Raw genomic sequence first — 18,207 nt, 5'->3', positions numbered from 1 at the left:
TTAATTAAGATTTGTAAAGGGCTTTGAGGAGTAAGGGACGAGTATTATTAGGGTCTCATGCCCCAAGCCATGGCCCCATCCTTTCATCCCAGCCAGTGGCAGAGGCAACTCCATTCTTATGCATGCCAAGCCTCTAATCCCCTCTTGAATGTGGCAGCTTCCAAGGAAAGGACAAGAGGCCTAACTAGAAACAAAAACCCACTGTAATGAGGTGCTGAGGACTGAACTTTCCAAGATTCATTCTTAACAAAGTGGTAAACTGAAAAACTTAATGGTTCTTCTGTGACTTCTGAGTCCCAATCTAAGAAGGTAAGGATATGGGGAGGAGAAAAGGTCCCTAAATATCTGACAAGGAGAAAACAGTTTGAGTACCAATAAGTCTTTATTCATTGATTTTCCCAGGGAGAGGAGAAGGAAGGGAAGAGTCAGCATGTGTGTTATAAAATGATTAGAAAATAGGAAAGGAAGAAAGTATCTGGGTACAGCAAAATCAAATCGTAATATAAAACACCCCAATGGTGGGGGTCACCAAAGCCCAAGGGGGCTTAGTCTCCTGTATTTCAGGAATGAGGGGAAGAGATCAGGGAAAGAACAGATAGGTACATACTTTCCCACCCTCCCTCCCTCCCTCCCCATAAAATTCAAGATTTCACACAAAGCTTTGGTTTCTAGCAGTAAACATGGAGTTACATTCGTCCGTCTCCTATTAAACAATCTTGTGGCCACTTTGACATAAGTTTCTTGCACCTGAATAAAAGTTCCTGAGTGACTTGAACATACATTCATATTTTCTTTCCTGGTCTCCTGACCCCACTTTGTACATGGAAAGCCCCCAATTGCTTCTCTCTACTTTAGAATTACAGATTAAGTAGATTTGATCCATGCAAACAGTAGTGTGGTATTTGGCATGAATTGCATCAAGAGCTGGTCTTGACTCTAGAGGTTAGGAACAAGGGGCAGGGAATCCCAGCTTCTTTAGGAATTCTGCATAAGTCATTTAAGAGTTGTAGAGACACTCAGAGGATTAAATGTGTATGTAGGTTTTCTTTTGAGGAAGAAGGTAGGATAAGAGTCAGGCTTTTAGGACAGAAGATCTGGCCCAAAATAGCAAACAGGGAAAGAGGAACATAAAAGATGGTTTAAGACCCCCATTTCAAGAAGAGGGCCCCCCAAACTTATGTTTCAGATCCTTTTGCCTGGTGCAGAACCTTCTGTCAAAGATGCTTTGGCTATTTTTCTCTCAATACAAAAAGAAGTTTGTAAACAATAAAACCCCAAAAGAACATGGAGAAAGACCAACACATTATATTTACACAAACTAGGCCACCTAGCAATCACCAACTCAGAGACTCAGTAAAGTCCTACAAAGCCCAGACAAATATAATAACTAGAGGGGGGCCGCATCTGGGGGAGACAAGAAACCAGGATCAGACACACACCACCCAATGCGTTCTATTGCATTTATCCCGTTTCAACACAGTGAGGTAGGTTTGCGGTGATCTCACAGCATGTAAACGAAACCCCCTTTCTTTCCTCTTTTAGCTACTGTGTCACTACTCATAATTATTGCAGCAGGGCAGGACACTGGCTCTGGGCGCCACAAAGAGTCCTTGCTATGGGTCTCCCTGGAAGCCAAGAGTTTTAGAAGGTTAAGGATTTTAGCCCTTTGTTCATATAGCCTTCCTAGTACAGCACAGGGTGGGATAAGGGTACTGGTCTTTGAACTCATCCTTACTCTCCTTTTTAAAAAATATTTAAAACAAAAACACATATACACCCTGTTGTACATGGTAGACCTAGGCTAATCTGGTGAGGATGGTTCTGTAAAGCAAGTTCCATGCCCTAGCATTAGACAACCATCACTTAACTTTGGCTTCCTCTCTGGGCCTGCTACCTGGCCCCCACCTCTCAAACTTCTCTGCACCACTTTTTTTTTGTTTAGACTAATTTCCAGTCTTCCAGTACAAGGAGATCAAGTCATGGGGCAACTCAATTAAAACCTAGTCTCCTATGAAACATTTAAGATGGAGGGGGTTTCAAGAGGACAGTATAGCAGAAAAGCGAGCTCTAATTGGCAGAAATGAGGTAGTTCAATAGGCTGTGCACTCCAAATGGTTGCTCTCCATGGTGATAAAAACAACAACAAAAATTATTCCTGCTGCGCAGACCTGGAGCTGCTGCCGCCTTATCCCTGAGATTGCTCATGTACCTGAGAACACAGTGCAGGAATGAGGGCCTTAGATTAAAATATACAAAAATACAAAACCAGAATATTTATATTAAGGGGGAAAAAAAAGTTAAAATGCACAAGATACGTCATTCGCACACAGATAGTGCAGTTGGCATCCTGGAGAAAGTGGGACCCAAGGTGCAGTTATCCAAGGGAGCAAATAAATAAAATCACATTGGCCCAGAAAGGGTGGGAGTGAGCTAGGAGCAGTGGGTCTGCAGCTATTTCCCCAACCACCCCTTTTGCCTACCCTCACAACCCATGACTTGGGACAGTTACCAGCACTATATCCCAAGATTGGATTATGAGGAAGGAAACAAGATGTGAAAACCCTGCTCTGCTCCTGAGATTCTCCCACAGAATGTGGTAGTTTGTGGGTTGGGTCCATTCATCTGATCTTCTGTGTTAACTGTTTCATGCCCTGGCAAGGGAAATATTATTACATTTCCTTCTTTGAAAGGAAAACAACCTCCCTAGCCAGGCCACTTTCAAAAGCTAGAGGTTTTGGGGTGAAGACTCAGATAAAGCACACAGGTTTTAAGGTGGCTTTGCCCCAAAGCCCTTACTTGCATTTGATAGAGCATGGTTGGAGCTCCTTTGCCTCACCCCTTCCCCCCACTGAAAGGGAAGATGGGATGATGCGGGGAACCCCGGCCTGAGAAACTTGGCACTGCCAGCTACCCCCAACCCACCCTTATCCCCACTTTCTCCACTCTGCCGATTGATGCCTGCTCCTTGAACTCCTGATAGTAAAAGAATAGCCCCCACCGCTATGGCTCAATTCTGGGCCTCTGCAGGGAGCAGGGCAGGGCTGTGGATCTCTTCTTCTTCCTCCCGGAAATAGGCTGGCTTGCCCTGGGAGCTGGGCGCCTGCTGGGCCTTCAGTGGACATGAGGCTACCATATGATTGATGCTTTGGCAGAAGTGGCACTTCTTGGGCTGGGGTGGCAGCTTGCATTCCTTGGCATGATGATCTAGCCCACCACAGTTGTAGCACCTGGTATAAAGCAATGTGGGAAAGGTGAGACAAAGGTATGAGAAGAGGTTAGAGTGCTCCCCAGAGGGAAACCATCTGAGCTTGGGTCTAGGACTGTCACTACACCTTCCTTGCCAGAGACCAGTTTCCCCACTTACAGATGAAGAAATAAACTAGATGATCTCTAAGTCATTTCCAAATCTAACTATATGTCATCCTCAGATTCATGTCAATTTGAAAATACTAAGGTACTTAGAGTCGAGTCACTGACCCCAACTGCAGACTGCGACTTGGGGAATAGATGGCAGCCTACCATACTCTTATCTTAGAAAGAATTTTAGAAAAATCAGATATTGGCTGGGCATGGTGGTGCACATCTGTAAACTCAGTGACTCAGGAGGCTAACGCAGGAGGATCACAAATTTAAAGCCAGCCTCAGCAACTTAGCAAGGTCCTAGGTAAGTTAGCAATACCCTATTTCAAAACAAAAAATAAAAAAGATATAATCTGCTCAGAGCTAAGACGTTTTAAACCCAATAGCAAGATTACCAGGGACCATAGGCTTCATTTATCTTTGGCAACCTGATACAAGTGACAGATTGGGAGAACATACCCCCTTATGACCCAGAAGACTATACAAGCTGGCCTCCAAGGCATACCTGTCTCCTTTGGATCTGCGTTTTTGCATGTTCTTCCCTTTTGGCCGCCTCTCACTCCCAATACAGAACACACCACCAGGGCCAGTAACACGGATGGATTCCAGGCCCTTGGCAGACTTCTTAAAGGTAAACTCCACTGCCTCGCCTTCCTTCAGGCTCCGGAAGCCCTCCATATGCAGCTTACTCTGGTAAAGGAAAACATGGTAGATGTTACCATTCATTTCCATTATTGCAACAAAACTCAAAAGTGCACAAACCTGTTCCTGCAAGATAGGAAAGCAAGAGTGACAGCATTCCCCCTTAAGCAACAAGAACTAAATACCAAGAGTCACCATAAGTAAGAACAACAAAAATCTATATTACATTAACAAAGATTATGATGATAAGTATATGCCAAAACATTGCTTTGCAGCCAATTTAAAGTCCTAAGGAAAAAAAAAAAGTCTAAGAATTTATAAGAAATCAACAAACACAAAATTGAAGAATATAAAGGTAGCACTATAAAGCCCTTAAACATTTTGTATTCACATAATGCCTCAGTTCTTATATTACCACCAAAAGAATAAGTAACTAGAATATTGGGAACAAAATGCAAAATTAAGCAGTATTTAATATCAAAGCTTTAATGTATGCTTTATTAAAAAATGTTAAGAAGTAATAGCCAACGAGACTTAGACCACCACCCCTAGCTACATTCTTTAGTCAGTTTAGCATTACTGAAACTATAATGGGACACATTGAAAAGGGACACTATTTCTTGGTTCAATGCACCAACCAAAGACATATGACTTTAAATTGCTCACTCTGAATCTAACTCTGAGGGAACATCAGACAAACCCAAATAGAGGGATATTCTATACCAGATATACACACTTCAAATATATCAAGATCATGAAGGAAAAAACAGCAAGAACTGTGTAATTAAATGGAATGCAAGATTCTGGATTTTCCTGGAATAGGAAAAAATTAGGATAACTGACAAAATTTGCATATGGAATATGGATAAATGTCTCCATGTCAAATTTGATTATGATCATTGCACTTAGATGATATAAGAGAATGTCCCTATCCTTAAGAAATACACATGGAAATATTTAAAGACAAAGATGCTGAATACTGCAATTTATGGTTAAAAAAATAACTGTATTACAGTTCGACATAGGGGTGCACACCTTTAATCCCAGGGACTCAGAAGGCTGAGGCAGGAGGATCAAAAGTTTAAGGCCAGGCCTGGCAACTAGTAGGACCCTGTCTCAAACTATTGAGCTCAATCTCTGGTACCAAAAAAAAAAAAAGTATAAACAACTAAAACTGTACAAAGATAAAGAGAATGATAAAGCAAATGGGGCGAAATGTAACTAACTGATAAATCTGGGTAATGGTTATATGGGAACTTTTTGTACAATTCTTATATAATCTTTTTCTTTCCTTCTTTCTTTTACCATGGTGACATGCACAGATTTTTAAACATTAACCCAAAATTTGAAAGGTAGAATAACCATGGACTTAGAATAAATTTACAGAATCAAAGATTATATTTTACATGTATATAAACATCAACAAGCCCTCCGTCTCCCTGGTACCTTTTTTTTTTTTCTAACATGACAGTAGAGTGTATTTTTATACATAAGTGTTACTCAAAGTTGAAGGATAATGATCCAATCAGGTCCAATGATCCAAGCATGATCCAAGCACGCAGATGAGAGGATTAAAGTTGAAAGTCACAGCGAGATCCAAGACTATATGGAGAAATCAGTAGGTGAGGAAAACAAGTCAAATTTTGCTGAAACAAATTAATTATCCACTTGGAATTAAACACCTAAATGTCAAGGAAAACTATATATAAAGAAGAACTAGCGGGGCTGGGGATGTGGCTCAAGCGGTAGTGCGCTTGCCTGGCATGCATGCGGCCCGGGTTCGATCCGCAGCACCACATACAAACAAAGATGTTGTGTTTGTGTTTGCCGAAAACTAAAAAAAATAAATAAACATTAAAAGTTAAAAAAAAAATTTCTCTCTCTCTAAAAAAAATTAAAAAAAAAAAAAAAAAGAACTAGAGGGGCTGATGTTGTGGCCCAGTGGTACAGCGCTCGCCTACCATGTACGAGGCCCTGGGTTCAATCCTCAGCACCACATAAATAAATAAAAGAAAGATATTATGTCCAACTACAACTAAAAATTTAAAAATAAATAAAATTTAAAAAAAAAATAAAGAAGTAGATAAGTATTAGTAGGTTTAATTTTCAGGAAGATTTAGCATGACATATTCGGTATATCATTGGTGTTAAAAATGGTAAATTGCCAAGCACAGTGGCACATGCCTGTAATCCCAGCCACTGGAGAGGCTGAGACAAGAGGATTGCAGGTTCAAAGCCAGCCTCAGCAAAGGCGAGGCACTAAGCAACTCAATGAGACCCTGCCTCTAAATAAAATTTTAAAAATAGAGCTGGGGTTGTGGCTCAGTGGTTGAGTGCCCCTGAGTTCAATCCCTGGTGCCTGCCCCCCCCCCAAAGGTAAATAACTTACTACCTAAGGCAAGAGAAGGGGCTGAGGATGTGGTTCAAGCAGTAGCGTGCCTGCCTGGCACGCGGAGCGGCCCGGATCTGATCCTCAGCACCACATACAAACAAAGATATTGTGTTAAAAAATAAATATTAAAATTCGCTCTCTTTTTTTTTTAAAAAAAAAAAAAAGGCAAGAGGAACACAAGTTCAAGGTCAGCTTTAGCAACTAGTGAGATCCTGTCTCAAAATTAAGAATAAAAGGGCCATAGATACAGTTATCATTGTGTGCCACCACACCTGGTCCTTCTTGACATATTTGACACAGGTCTGGCTGTTTTACTCTCATAAGATGAAGTTGTAATGAAGACTCTTCTGAGAGGGCATGGGGAACAGTTGAATAAAATTTGGTACAGCCACGATAATGGATATATAATGCAAGTATTGCATGTATATCATGAAAGTAAGCCCTGTTGCTCATGTTGGTACATCAGATAATGCCTAGCACATTTTTGGATGAACTAAAGAACAGAGGTAGTTTTTTGTCTCTGAGTTTGTCTCCACTAGTGTTGAGATGAATCATATTATTGCTAGGAGTCATGTTGGTTGTTTTGGTGGCTATTTGTTTGGTTTTCTTTGAGATGGTTTCTCACTGTGTTGCTCAGGCTGGCCTTGAACTTCTGATCCTCATACTCCAACCTCCTGAATAGCTGGGACTATAAACATGTGCCAAAACACCTGGCAATAAGGAGGTAATTTTAATTATTTAACTTAAAAAACCTGACACTTACAAAGCAGTAAATAAATAGCCTCACAACCTTAAAAAAATAAAGGAGAGCTAGGTGCAGTGGCACATGCCTGTAATCCCAGCAGCTGAGAGGCTGAGGCAGGAGGATCCAGAGTTCAAAGCCAGTCTCAGCAATAAGCAAGTTGCTAAGCAACTCAGTGAGACTCTGTCTCTAAATAAAATACAAAATAGGGCTCGGGATGTGGTCCAGTGGTTGAGTCAATCCCAAGTACCCCCCCACCAAAAAAAAAAAAAAAAAAAAAAACTTGTAAAAAATAAAGGAGAAGCGGAGTTTCCATACAGCTAATTGAACTGCAAAACAAGCATTAGAAGAACCCAGAGTTCCTCACAGTTACTACCATGCCACTTAGTACATCAATACCACATTAGTAGAGGTGACAGTATCTCCCATGCCCTCTCCAGAAGAGTCTTCATTACAACTTTATCTTATTAGGGTAAAACAACCAGAGTGTATCAAATATGTCAAGAAGGACCAGGTGTGGTGGCACACATGATAACTGTATCTATGGCCCTTTTATTTTGAATTTGTGGCAGAATCTCACTAGTTGCTAAAACTGACCTTGAACTTGTGTTCCTCTTGCCTCAGCTTCCATTTCTGGGATTACCCCCAAATATGGCTAACTTACTTCTACCAAGGGTACTGGTTACGAACACACGCTTAGGAGCCATCCACATCCTGCTTTATGAAATGCTGTCCTTCCAGTTACTGGTTCTATGACCTTTTATCAGTCACTCACATCTGAGCCTCAGATCCAGAAAATGAAAAAAACAGTGCCTTTCTTTCAACTTCATAGGCTCTAATGAAAATTATATGGAAATATCAAGTATGCAGTAAATACTTTATGTATTATTTGTAACTGTCCCATCATAGAAATATTCCAAAGCTACGGGATTCTTGTGGCTTTTTTCCCCTGGAGAGGAATAAGGATGCTAGGGAGTGAACGCAGGGCTTGTGCACATGCTAGGCATGTGATCTACCACTGAAATACACCCCAAACACCCCCTTCACTTGTTTTTATCCTCAGGGGAACATCCAGGGATATTATGCCTCCCAACACACAGCCCCAGCTTGATGTGGACATGGGACAAGAATATTCAAACAGGAAATAAAAACACCTCAGTGGCCAAAGGACCTTTCCTCTTCCCTGTTGCATAGAAATTTAATCTTTGATTGGACTTGTCTATCACTGAGCCAGAACAAGAGATAAGTCAGTGAGTTGGAAGGTATTAGAGGAACAAGACTAGCCTTCTCTCCAGGTAATTCCAGCTGTGATCCAGCAATGCGTGGTTAAAAACAAGGATTAAAAGTCTGAGATAATTCACCCTCCTTTCCATACTAATTTATAAAATGGGGCATAAACTTAATTTTATGGTGGAACCATGAGGTTTTATGCATGAAAAGTAGTTAACACTTAGCCTCCTAACACACATAAATCCTGGGTGAGTGGCAATTACCCACCTCTTCAGGCTGGCTGGGGGCAGGGTAACAGGGAGAACCAAGTGTCAAGAGACTCAAAATGAACTCTGGTTTTATCACTAACCAGCTATGGAAACCAGAAAAAATGTCTCTTTCCGCAAGCTCCAGTTTACTGAATCACTTTTAGAAGCAAGGGGGTTCTATACATGGGGACAGGCACTATAAGATTAAGTCCTCCTAGGTCTAGTCATCACTGGAAGACTTGAGGTCTGTTAAGAAGACTTACAAAGAGTACAAAACACCCCTGCAGGCACCTCAACCTAACCGGCTGGCCAAGATTTAAACTGGTGGTCTCCAGGGGTGGCTCCCTGCCCCCCTCCCCAGTTCCTTTCCAAAACACATAGTTTGAATTCCTCTCTTATCAGATAGGTATTCGGTGGCTTGCAGCCCAACAGAGCCAGCCTCCCAGGGCCTGAATCTGAAAGGAGCCTGAAATTCTTGTACTACCCCCATTCCACCCCCAACCACACACAAAGCAAGGCCCCGCCCTCTCCCCATCCCCTCCAAAGAGAAAAGGCCTTGGGGGGAGGGGCATGGCCTGAGCTCCCCCAATAGAGCCCAGCCCCAGGAAACAAAGAGTTGACACTGGTTGGTTCTGGTGGTCAGATTCCTGGAGTTCCAAGGCGCAGATCCCCTGTATGCTCTCCCCTTCCCCCACATTCGACAGGATCAGTTCTTCCCTTTCTCTCCAGGTTGGGGTTATGGTCACAGTAGGGTAAACAGATACAGAAACACATCTCTTCCCCAGTCGGTCTTGCCAAATTCAAATCCAGTAGCCATCTTCCCTTCTCAGGCCTGCCCACTCCATATCTCCTAGGTCTAACTAAAAAGAGGATATCCCCACCACCACCAACAGTCAAATCTTTCCTGCTAGAATCTTAATTATTTATTCAGACAAATATTTTAAAGGCGAGAAGTTGAGGAAGACAGGAATCCCATCTTCCTTTCCCAATTTGTTCAAGTTAGGAAGGTGGGCAGCCTGCCTGGGCCCACTGCTTGGGCTGCCTTGGTAGGTAGAGGCACTTGCAGCAAACATCTCTATTTGGTAGCAAGGTATGATTTCCCTCCAGTAGTGGTACTTACACCTTCTGCTCCCTTCTTAATACCTCATTGACTGCCTCTCCTCTCTTCCCCCACAAACATTCATCACCCCTTTCCAGCAACACCTTCTGCCAAAATGTAGAGATATGGAGCTTGGGGGTCACTCATTAAATATGAATTTTAAAAGTTTAAGGCTCTGGGCTGGGGGTATAGCTTAGTAGAGTGCTTGCCTTGCATGTATAAGGCCCTGAGTTCAATCCCTAAAAAAAAAAAAGACACAAATCAGGTTCCTTCCAACTGGATTGCTGCTGATCTTAGTCATATTGTTTCTTCCCACATAAATTGCAAGTCAGAATTTCAGGGTACTTGCTCTAGCTCATGGAGCCCAAAACAGGGGTTCTTGGCTCTCCTGCAAACCCCAGAGTCACTCCAGTTCAAAGTTATCCAGTATATGTCCCTACCCTCAAATCTAAGTTTCCAGCAGTACACGAATATTTGAACAAATTCAGTTCTCTAATATCCAAAATAACTGTTATTAATTAATGCTTACCATTAACCCCCATATCAAATTCATGTGGCAAGCTATGACCCCCATGTTACAGTTCACATGGAGACAGAGGGGTTAATAAGCACCCTGAGAAAAGTCATAGTGAAAGGCAAGAGCTGGGCTGATTGCAAACAGCCTGTTAGCCAGCATGACCTGATATAATGCAAATCACAGATCTCATTTTAAACCCTAATAGAATAATGCCTGTAAATCCCAGCAACTTGTAAAGCCAAGGCAGAAGGATTGCAAGTTCAAGATCAGCCTCAGGAATTTTTAGAGAGACCCTGTCTGAAAAAAGGGCTGGGGATGTAGCTTAGGGGTAGAGTACACCCCTGGATTCAATACCCAGAATCACACACAAAAAAAGAAGCAAAGCACATAAAAGTAATTTTAATAACTAAGCCCTGTCCTATCAGAGCTCTCCTTGAGCTTCATTTCTGGAAGTAGAGTTTTGTAGAGATTAGAAACCCAATCAGTTCACCAAGAAACCAGTTTATTTGGAGAAGGATGGAAAAAAAGATGATCAGAACCAAAAGCTGCTACCAACACCCTGCCTTAGGGCGGCCAGGCTCACTGGCTTCTGTCGATACTTCTCCACCAGATGGTGCTGTGCACCAGCATGTGCAGAAGGTAACCAGAGGGAGCCTAGGCTGAGGAGACTGAAGGGTTCTGAACTGTGAACATGTGTATATGTGTAGAGCTACCGCCTCAGCTCCTTATTGTGCTCATCTTGCCTTCCTCCATCCTTAAGATGAAGGAGTTGCAAGGATAGGGTGCTTATTTTGAGCTCACCCCACCTCCACCTTTGCTTAAGGAATTCAGTGTGGAAATAAAAAAGTTCCTGGAGTTTTATGCCAAAAACCCAGTTCTTGTACACTGCTGTATAGAAGAGCCATCTCCCTTCTTGGACTTTGGTTTCCTGTCTGAATTCAGAAACTCCAACCTAAGATGCTAAAAATTACATACTATTCTTGGAAATTTCCTCCTTCTCCCCCAACTCCTTCCACCCCTCAGACCAGTGCTACAGAGGAATTATTGTCCATATCTTCAGCAAGAAGAGAGGCGTGGTTGTACCCAGAGCAGTTCCTCCATAAAACATAATAAAATCCCAGAGGCTTGAGAGGCTGAGACAGGAGGATCCCGAGTTCAAAGCCGGCTTCAGCAAGGGCGAGGTGTTAAGCAACTCAGTGAGACCCTGTCTCTCTCTTTTTTTTTTTTTTTAAAGAGAGAGAATTTTTCATATTTATTTTTTAGTTTTTTGGCGGACACAACATCTTTGTTTGTATGTGGTGCTAAGGCTCGAACCCGGGCCGCACGCATGCCAGGCAAGCGTGCTACCACTTGAGCCACATCCCCAGCCCGAGACCCTGTCTCTTAACAAAAAAAAAAAAACAGATTCCAGTAGGGTAGGTAGGTGATGATTAGAAATGGTTGAGGAACAACAATGCGCCGGTAAAAGTCACTAAAAACCCCTTATGGAACAGGCAACAGTGTCACAAACCAACAAGTAGAAGCTTCCATCAAATAGATGCTCTGCTCAGGTTGGTGGTATAGACTTTACATGGGATATTGTCTAGAAAGTATGTCTACTCAGAAAGAGAAGGATCCCAGAAGATTCTGGGATGCCCAAATTAACACATGGACTTCTTACCAGTGTTCTGAAAAACCAAGGTGATTTATTTTTAACCTGTCTTTTCCCATTAAGATGGAATGTAGCTGGGTGGTAGACACTTGCCTAGCAAACACAAGGCCTGAGTTCCATTCCCAGTACTGGGTGGGGAAAAAAAAAATGGGAATGAATCAATTGATGACGCCATGGAACTTGTGCTCAAGACTCCTTTACTTTTTCATATTCACTCATACACTTGGACCCAGACAGCCAAGTTCCTCTTTTCAAAGAGCTTACACATTGGTTAAGAGTATAAGAGAAATGCATCAATAACTAGAAATGAAGCGAGGAATCAAAGGTGCAAAGTTAAAAAACCAAGTGGCTTTGAAAGAGCCCATGTGCCCTTTGAACCCAATAGTTCTAACCCAGACTCTGACAGAGATTGCTCTCACCAACCCTCAATTTTCTTCCAAAAAAGCAGGCCATGAGGTTTCCTTAATCATCTACAGTATTTTAGCTACCAGGGTACTTAGACACTATGGGAAAGCAAGACATTTTTTTCCTCATTTAAAGAATTTATACAAGTCTTGATAGCTAGGGTTTTGAACCACAGGAAACATGAGTTAAGTCAGAACTCTTAAAATGGCCACAGGGATTTTTTTAGCATTCTTGGTGAAATCTCCAGGAAATAGGAAACAGTTTAGCTCTTTCTTGCTCTGTTGCTCTGCTTTCCCTGTAGAATGGTTTCTCAACTGGAGGTGATTCTGCCTCCCAGGGGATATTTGGCAATATCTGGAGACATTCTGGTTGTCACAACTGAAAGGTACAACTGGCTTCTAAGGAACAGAAGCCAGATCTTGCTATACTTCCTATAATGAACAAATAAAACCCACAATGAGAAATTACCCTGCTCAAAATACATTAATAGTGTTGAGGTCAAGAAACCTTGATTGAAAGTTGATTTAAGGGCTTGCAGTTTACCATTATTATGATTCTTACATTCCCCTAATGCCACAGATTCCAGAGATTTTCTAGATCCAATGACCTGTAGCTGATAAAAGGAGTGTCACAGAAATCTCTTTTTTGAGTAGGGGAGCCACAGATAAGCTTTTTCTTACATTTACTCCAAGGGTACATTATAAAGTACGTGGAAGGGAGTATAAGAATAATAGTTAAAAGGGTGTTGGGAACCTTATAAACCCAACCTCAGAAGGGCTTATAATCCCCTCTTGCTGGCAAATGCTACCTTAGGACCATTGTCCTTACCATTTCACCCTAACCGCAGGATGCCCCAAAACAACAGCTAAAGATTTCTGACCCTCTCCATTTCAGTAACTTTCCTCCCCCAGCAAACAATTTTTAGGGGTTATCCAGCAACTAAAAATTTCCTCTGCCATTATATTTCCAGAGAGGAATTTCAAATTACTAGCCTAACTTACTAAGATGCAGTCTGTGGACCAGCCCAAACCCCAGAGGCAAAATAAAGACCAGTTATTGTCCTTTTTGACCACCATTGGGAGAGTGGAGATTAGGGGACAGATTCTTGATTCCTTATTCCAGCTCAGGTCCCTCCTGATAACTCATTCAGCTCTTGGTTCCCTGGATCTTCCAACACCTTGAAGTCCAGAGTGTCTCCAAGCTGGCCCCTGCTGTCTTCCATGATATCCAATAATTTTCCAATTGTTCTGGATCCTAAGGATAAGTCTGCTGAGGCACAGATTCCCAATTGATGAGTAAGGAAATCCAGATCTGGGAATACATTCCCTTCAGTCCCTCCCTACTAAGCAGCCTTGAGGGGAGACAAGAAAATGTTGGATCTGACTCTTTTATTCCAGCCTCCCAAAATTGGGGAAGCTGTCCAGTCTGTCCCCATACCAGGAAAGATTTTAATCTCTTTGTGATCAGATAAATGGGAGAGTGGGGGAGGCTTGCCACCCTGCTGAGGAGGGCCATTCAAAGCTGGTTCCTGTAATAAAGTGATTTAATAGATCTAAAGAGGCCAATTCCCTTCTTTCTCCCACAATTACTTCCTGTGGGTTATCATTCACATATGTAAATGAGGGGGGGGCAAAGCCACCAGCCCGATACTAGCTGTCTAATGTTGGGGGGCTGTGAAGAAAGGGGCTGCAAAAGGGTAGTTAAGCTTCCTCCCGCAGGTCCTTTTGGCAAATGTTCTAGAAGCCCAGTGACCCTATGGCACTAACAGCTAACAGTAGCCAGTGGGTCCCTATTTCCCTGAATCCTCTATCTTCATAGTTTCCTCTACCTCCTCACTCATGACTGGAGACTTCTCTACTGCCTCCAACCGTCCACCCAGCATCTCCCTTCGCCACCCCTCCCCCTCCAGAATGCCATCCCTCAGGCTCCAACCCTTAATCCCCACATCCTCCTTTCCCCTCCCCCATGGCTCCTAAAGCCAACCTCCCTGAAGTAACCCCTCCCTGCCCGGCCTGGGTGTCAACCCACAGGACCAGGGATTAGCAATTTTTTGTTTCCAAATAGTCCCAACCAAAGATGGAATGGGCACACGCAACAACTTCTTTTACTCCTAAACTGGTGGCCCAGGATCCCTGCAATACCTCTAGGATATTATGGGAAGAGAAGTCTGGGAGGAGGGAGACCAAAGTCTTTGGCTCTTGTTTGAGGCTAGGAATGTTAGGACAGCAATCAATGGCTGTCTGGGGCCATAAATGCCAAACTGAGGAGAATAGGTCCAGAGGCCAGCCTCCCTCCACCCGCTGACCTGCGACACTGAATTTCACCCCATACTGTGCTGTCCTGCTTTAACTGAGAACTTGGGGTTGCACCGACCCAACTCCCTCCTAGCCCGTCCCAGGAATGTAAAAGCCTGGGCTCCTTAAGGTTTTCCCTCCTGGCAGGAGTTGGACAGCAAAGCCCTTAGTCCTGAACTGTAACGAATCTTCTAAAGGAGCTTTCAAGACCCCAGATGGATCCTTCAGGAATTTGTGAAACCTACCCAGGCCTCAGAGCCTGAGTTTTCCGATGACCTCCTGCATGAGGTCGGCTTTAAACAGAAGACGCGGCTGACTTCTCAGCTTTACGCCTTTGGGTCTGGTAACCAGTTCCCTTCATTCTCTCCCGCCCTCCGAGCTACATTCAGACGTTAAAGGCGCTGGGCGCCCGGCTCAGGCCCGGCATGTGCTTTCCTGGCCGGCCTGCTCGCCCTCCCCCCACCCGCAAGCACAATACAACCTTAGTTTCTGCCACATGGGGTCACCTCTCTGCCCCCTGCCCTCTTCCCAGGGGAAAGAGGTAATAGACACGTGGTAAGCCGGAGGGGTTCCCGGAAGGGGGCGGGGGTACTGATAATCAGTTCTTGCATCCCCCTCTCGCCAGGTTGTAGTAAATGGGGCCTTAGAATTGGGGTGCATGGGCAAAGATGGGGTCACACAATGAGTCCTTGATCTTCAATACAACAGCCGAGCTTGTCCGCCCACCCATGGATATGCGCTCCTAGTTCCCCTTTTCCACAGCAAAGTTACCAGAATCAATCTCACCTGGTGCACAAAGACGTCCACTGGGGGGTCGAGCGCGACCCCGGCGCGGGCGGTCATGGACAGGAAGCCGAACCCCATGCGCACGTTGAACCACTTACAGATGCCGGCACCGTGCAGCAACTGCGGCTCGTCTGCTGCCCGGGCCGCGTCCGCCGGCGCCTCCTCGGGCGCCTTCTCCGCCGCTTTGGTACAGCCACCTGGAGATAGGGAGGGCCAGACGCTCAGTTGGAGGGCCACGAAGGGCTCTAGTTTTAAAACCACGGACCTAGCCGGGAGACCCCAGTGTCCAACCTGCGGTGTACACCCAGGAGGGGGCATGTATCAGGCAGCTGCCGAGAAAAAACCTGTCCCGGCCACCACCCGCGTTCCCAAGCTTACACCGAGGCCAGAGGTGCCCCGAAAGTTTTGCTCCTGTTCCCACAGCACGTTGCGGGGGGACACACTGTCCGACAGGCCCCTCCTCTTCTCTCCCTCCGCCCCCGCAGTTTCGGCGCGCACGCCACTGGGACTCCGGGGTTCTTTACTCCAGAGATGGCCCCGTGAAGCAGGAAACCGCACCGACTTGGGGTACTACGAGCAGCCCGAAGGATACTTCCCCACCTCCCTTCTACGTGGCTCCTGGGCGCCCTGCACCCTAAGGTGTCCCCGCTAAGTCCCGAGCTCGAACCTGCAAACTGCTGGTTGGACACCGAGCCCATGGTCGTCTGCTGAGCCCGTGGCCCCGGGCCCCTAGTCGGGCGGCTGCTGGCCCCAGAGAAGTCCGCAGGCAAAGGGGTGGTTCGGAGAAGAGGCTGCTACATCTTCCCCCGCACAATAGCGGTGGGAGGGCCCACGGCTTTTCAAAGGCTCCCAAATTCTAAAAGACAATGACCCAACCCCCCGCGGGCAGCCCCCTCCCCTCCCCTCCTTCTTCTCTCCCCTCCCTTTCCCTCTGGCTCCGATTCTGGCCCTCCCCCAACGCTCTGGTCTCTGACACCTCTGGGGTGTCCCTTCTCAGAACCTTGAGGTTTGATACCCCCTCCATATACACACATCTGGAGATGGGGGTCGTCTGCCCTGGAAATCTTGCGTACCCCAGAATTTGGGATCCTGCACTTTAAGGACTCAGTGGGGTCCCCAAAGCAGATACAGGTAGGGGACATGGGGGGCTAGTTTTAAAACCACGTGACTGCTCCCACACACACACTCACACACCACCCCCACCCCCCGCGCAGATAATTATACATTCCAGAGAGTTGGGGGAGGGAGGTGTGAGCCTGGTGGCGCTGACCAATCAGAAACACAAACCACCTGTCAAGGGAGAAATGGATGAGCCCTCCCCCTCCCCCAGTCCTTGAGCGCCCCTCCCCCCTTCCCCCTTAGGCCTCTGAACTGACCCGGCTGCTTGGCGCTGACCCGCTCTCACCCCCCACCCCCGTGTGCTTAGATAGACCTGGAGTTCTGGACACTAGGAAGTCGGGGATGGGGGAGCAGGGCAGAGGCTGTAGATCCCGCAGCGCGGATCTCCTTTCCTGACCAAGGCGCTGCCTATCAAAGTCAGCCTGCGGCTCACTACAACTAAACGTCTCTGCCTCCTGGAGTTTCGGACTCAAGAGTTTTTCTGGATCTCCCCAACTATAAGAGGGAAAGCGCTCCTAATTGATGCGGTGTAAAGAACCCTTCCTTCTTTCCTCCTTTCCAAATCAAGTGTCTCAAGTTGTTTTCAGGTAGAGCTCCCAGCGAGAGCGGGAGGAACCCAAAGGGCCTGGAAGTGTGTCCCTCTCTCACCAGTGCCCTCCCACCCCGTCCCCACCCCACCCCCACGCCTTTCCATCCACTGCAGGGAGAGGGGCTGAGTGGGTTGCTGGGTGGAGGCACTACCTCCAGTACTCCCGACACTCTGAGATTTCCAGACCCTCCTTGTCTCAGAATCACCATCCTAAAGTGCGTTACCGTCCCCATAATGGGGCTGGCGGAAGAACTGGAATAGGGGGTCTCCTCATTTGAAGAGGAAGCCTCGGTTTTAGGAGATAAAGAGGGTGGGCCAGGGGGTTGGCTACTGCCCTAGTCGGAGATGGACAATGGCCCGGGGCTCAGTGCACGGCCCTGGCCCTGCCCCTTCACTTCCGGTGCTCAGTTCAAACTGGACAATGCCAGCTCCGGCCAGTTCCCCTCCCCCACTGCCTCTACCCATTTAAAGGGACAGAGCCTGCTTTCGGGGGCATCCGCTTGCTCTGAGTTCAGTCTTCTCCACAAGTGTGCGGAACAACTCGCGGTTCTCACGCTGCAGCTCTGTGTGTGTGTGAGTGCGCGCGTGACCACGTGTGTATGTGACAGAGACAGGGGGAAAGTGGGGGTAGGGAAGGGGAAGATGGGGTGGGAGCCAGGGATTGTGGACAGATTTCCCTTTACTGTGGAGTTGTCTTGACGAGACAAAAACTTGAGCGTAAGGAATGAGGGATAGAACTTTGGGAATAAAAAGGACAACGGGGACGCTTTTCTATTCAGCCTAAAAAATAAGTATCATTAACACATATCATTAGCAGTGTCCTGCTGCCAACTGAGGACTGTAATTTAGATCTTTGAAGAATTCTCCGAGTACATTAGTCAAAACCATTTTTACTAACACAAGCTTCCCCACCAAGAGTTTTATCTTCCCCGTTAGTAGAGCCCTTAAAATATATTTGTTTCCTGTACCTCTGTTTCTAAGATTCAGAAGCAGGTGACCGAGGTCGTCTGAAGAAAAGAAAAGAAGAGCTGAGCGCTTGGGTTTCCCGCAGTCGGTCCTGAAGGGTTTTTGGGTCCCCGGGCAGGCGCGCCTAGCTTCTCTGTCCAGGGTCCTGAGGCAGCCTTGGCTCTGTC

The 18,207-nt window shown here is 45.6% G+C and overlaps 1 protein-coding gene across 1 annotated transcript; it reads right to left on the bottom strand.

The window, feature by feature from the left end:
• Nucleotides 1-363: 363 nt before the first annotated feature.
• Lin28a (lin-28 RNA binding posttranscriptional regulator A) lies at nucleotides 364-16,209 on the bottom strand. Its single transcript, XM_005317641.3, has 4 exons — nucleotides 16,034-16,209; nucleotides 15,367-15,563; nucleotides 3,866-4,050; nucleotides 364-3,227 (listed from the first exon to the last, which is right to left on the bottom strand). Exons 1-4 carry the CDS (start codon nucleotides 16,062-16,064, stop codon nucleotides 3,008-3,010), a joined length of 633 nt encoding a protein of 210 aa, XP_005317698.2. The 5' UTR covers nucleotides 16,065-16,209; the 3' UTR covers nucleotides 364-3,007.
• Nucleotides 16,210-18,207: the final 1,998 nt, after the last annotated feature.

The sequence above is a fragment of the Ictidomys tridecemlineatus genome, chromosome 11 (genome assembly GCF_052094955.1).
Source record: "Ictidomys tridecemlineatus isolate mIctTri1 chromosome 11, mIctTri1.hap1, whole genome shotgun sequence".
In the NCBI taxonomy this organism is placed as follows: Eukaryota; Metazoa; Chordata; class Mammalia; order Rodentia; family Sciuridae; genus Ictidomys; species Ictidomys tridecemlineatus.
This window is presented reverse-complemented; position numbering and strand designations above follow the sequence as displayed.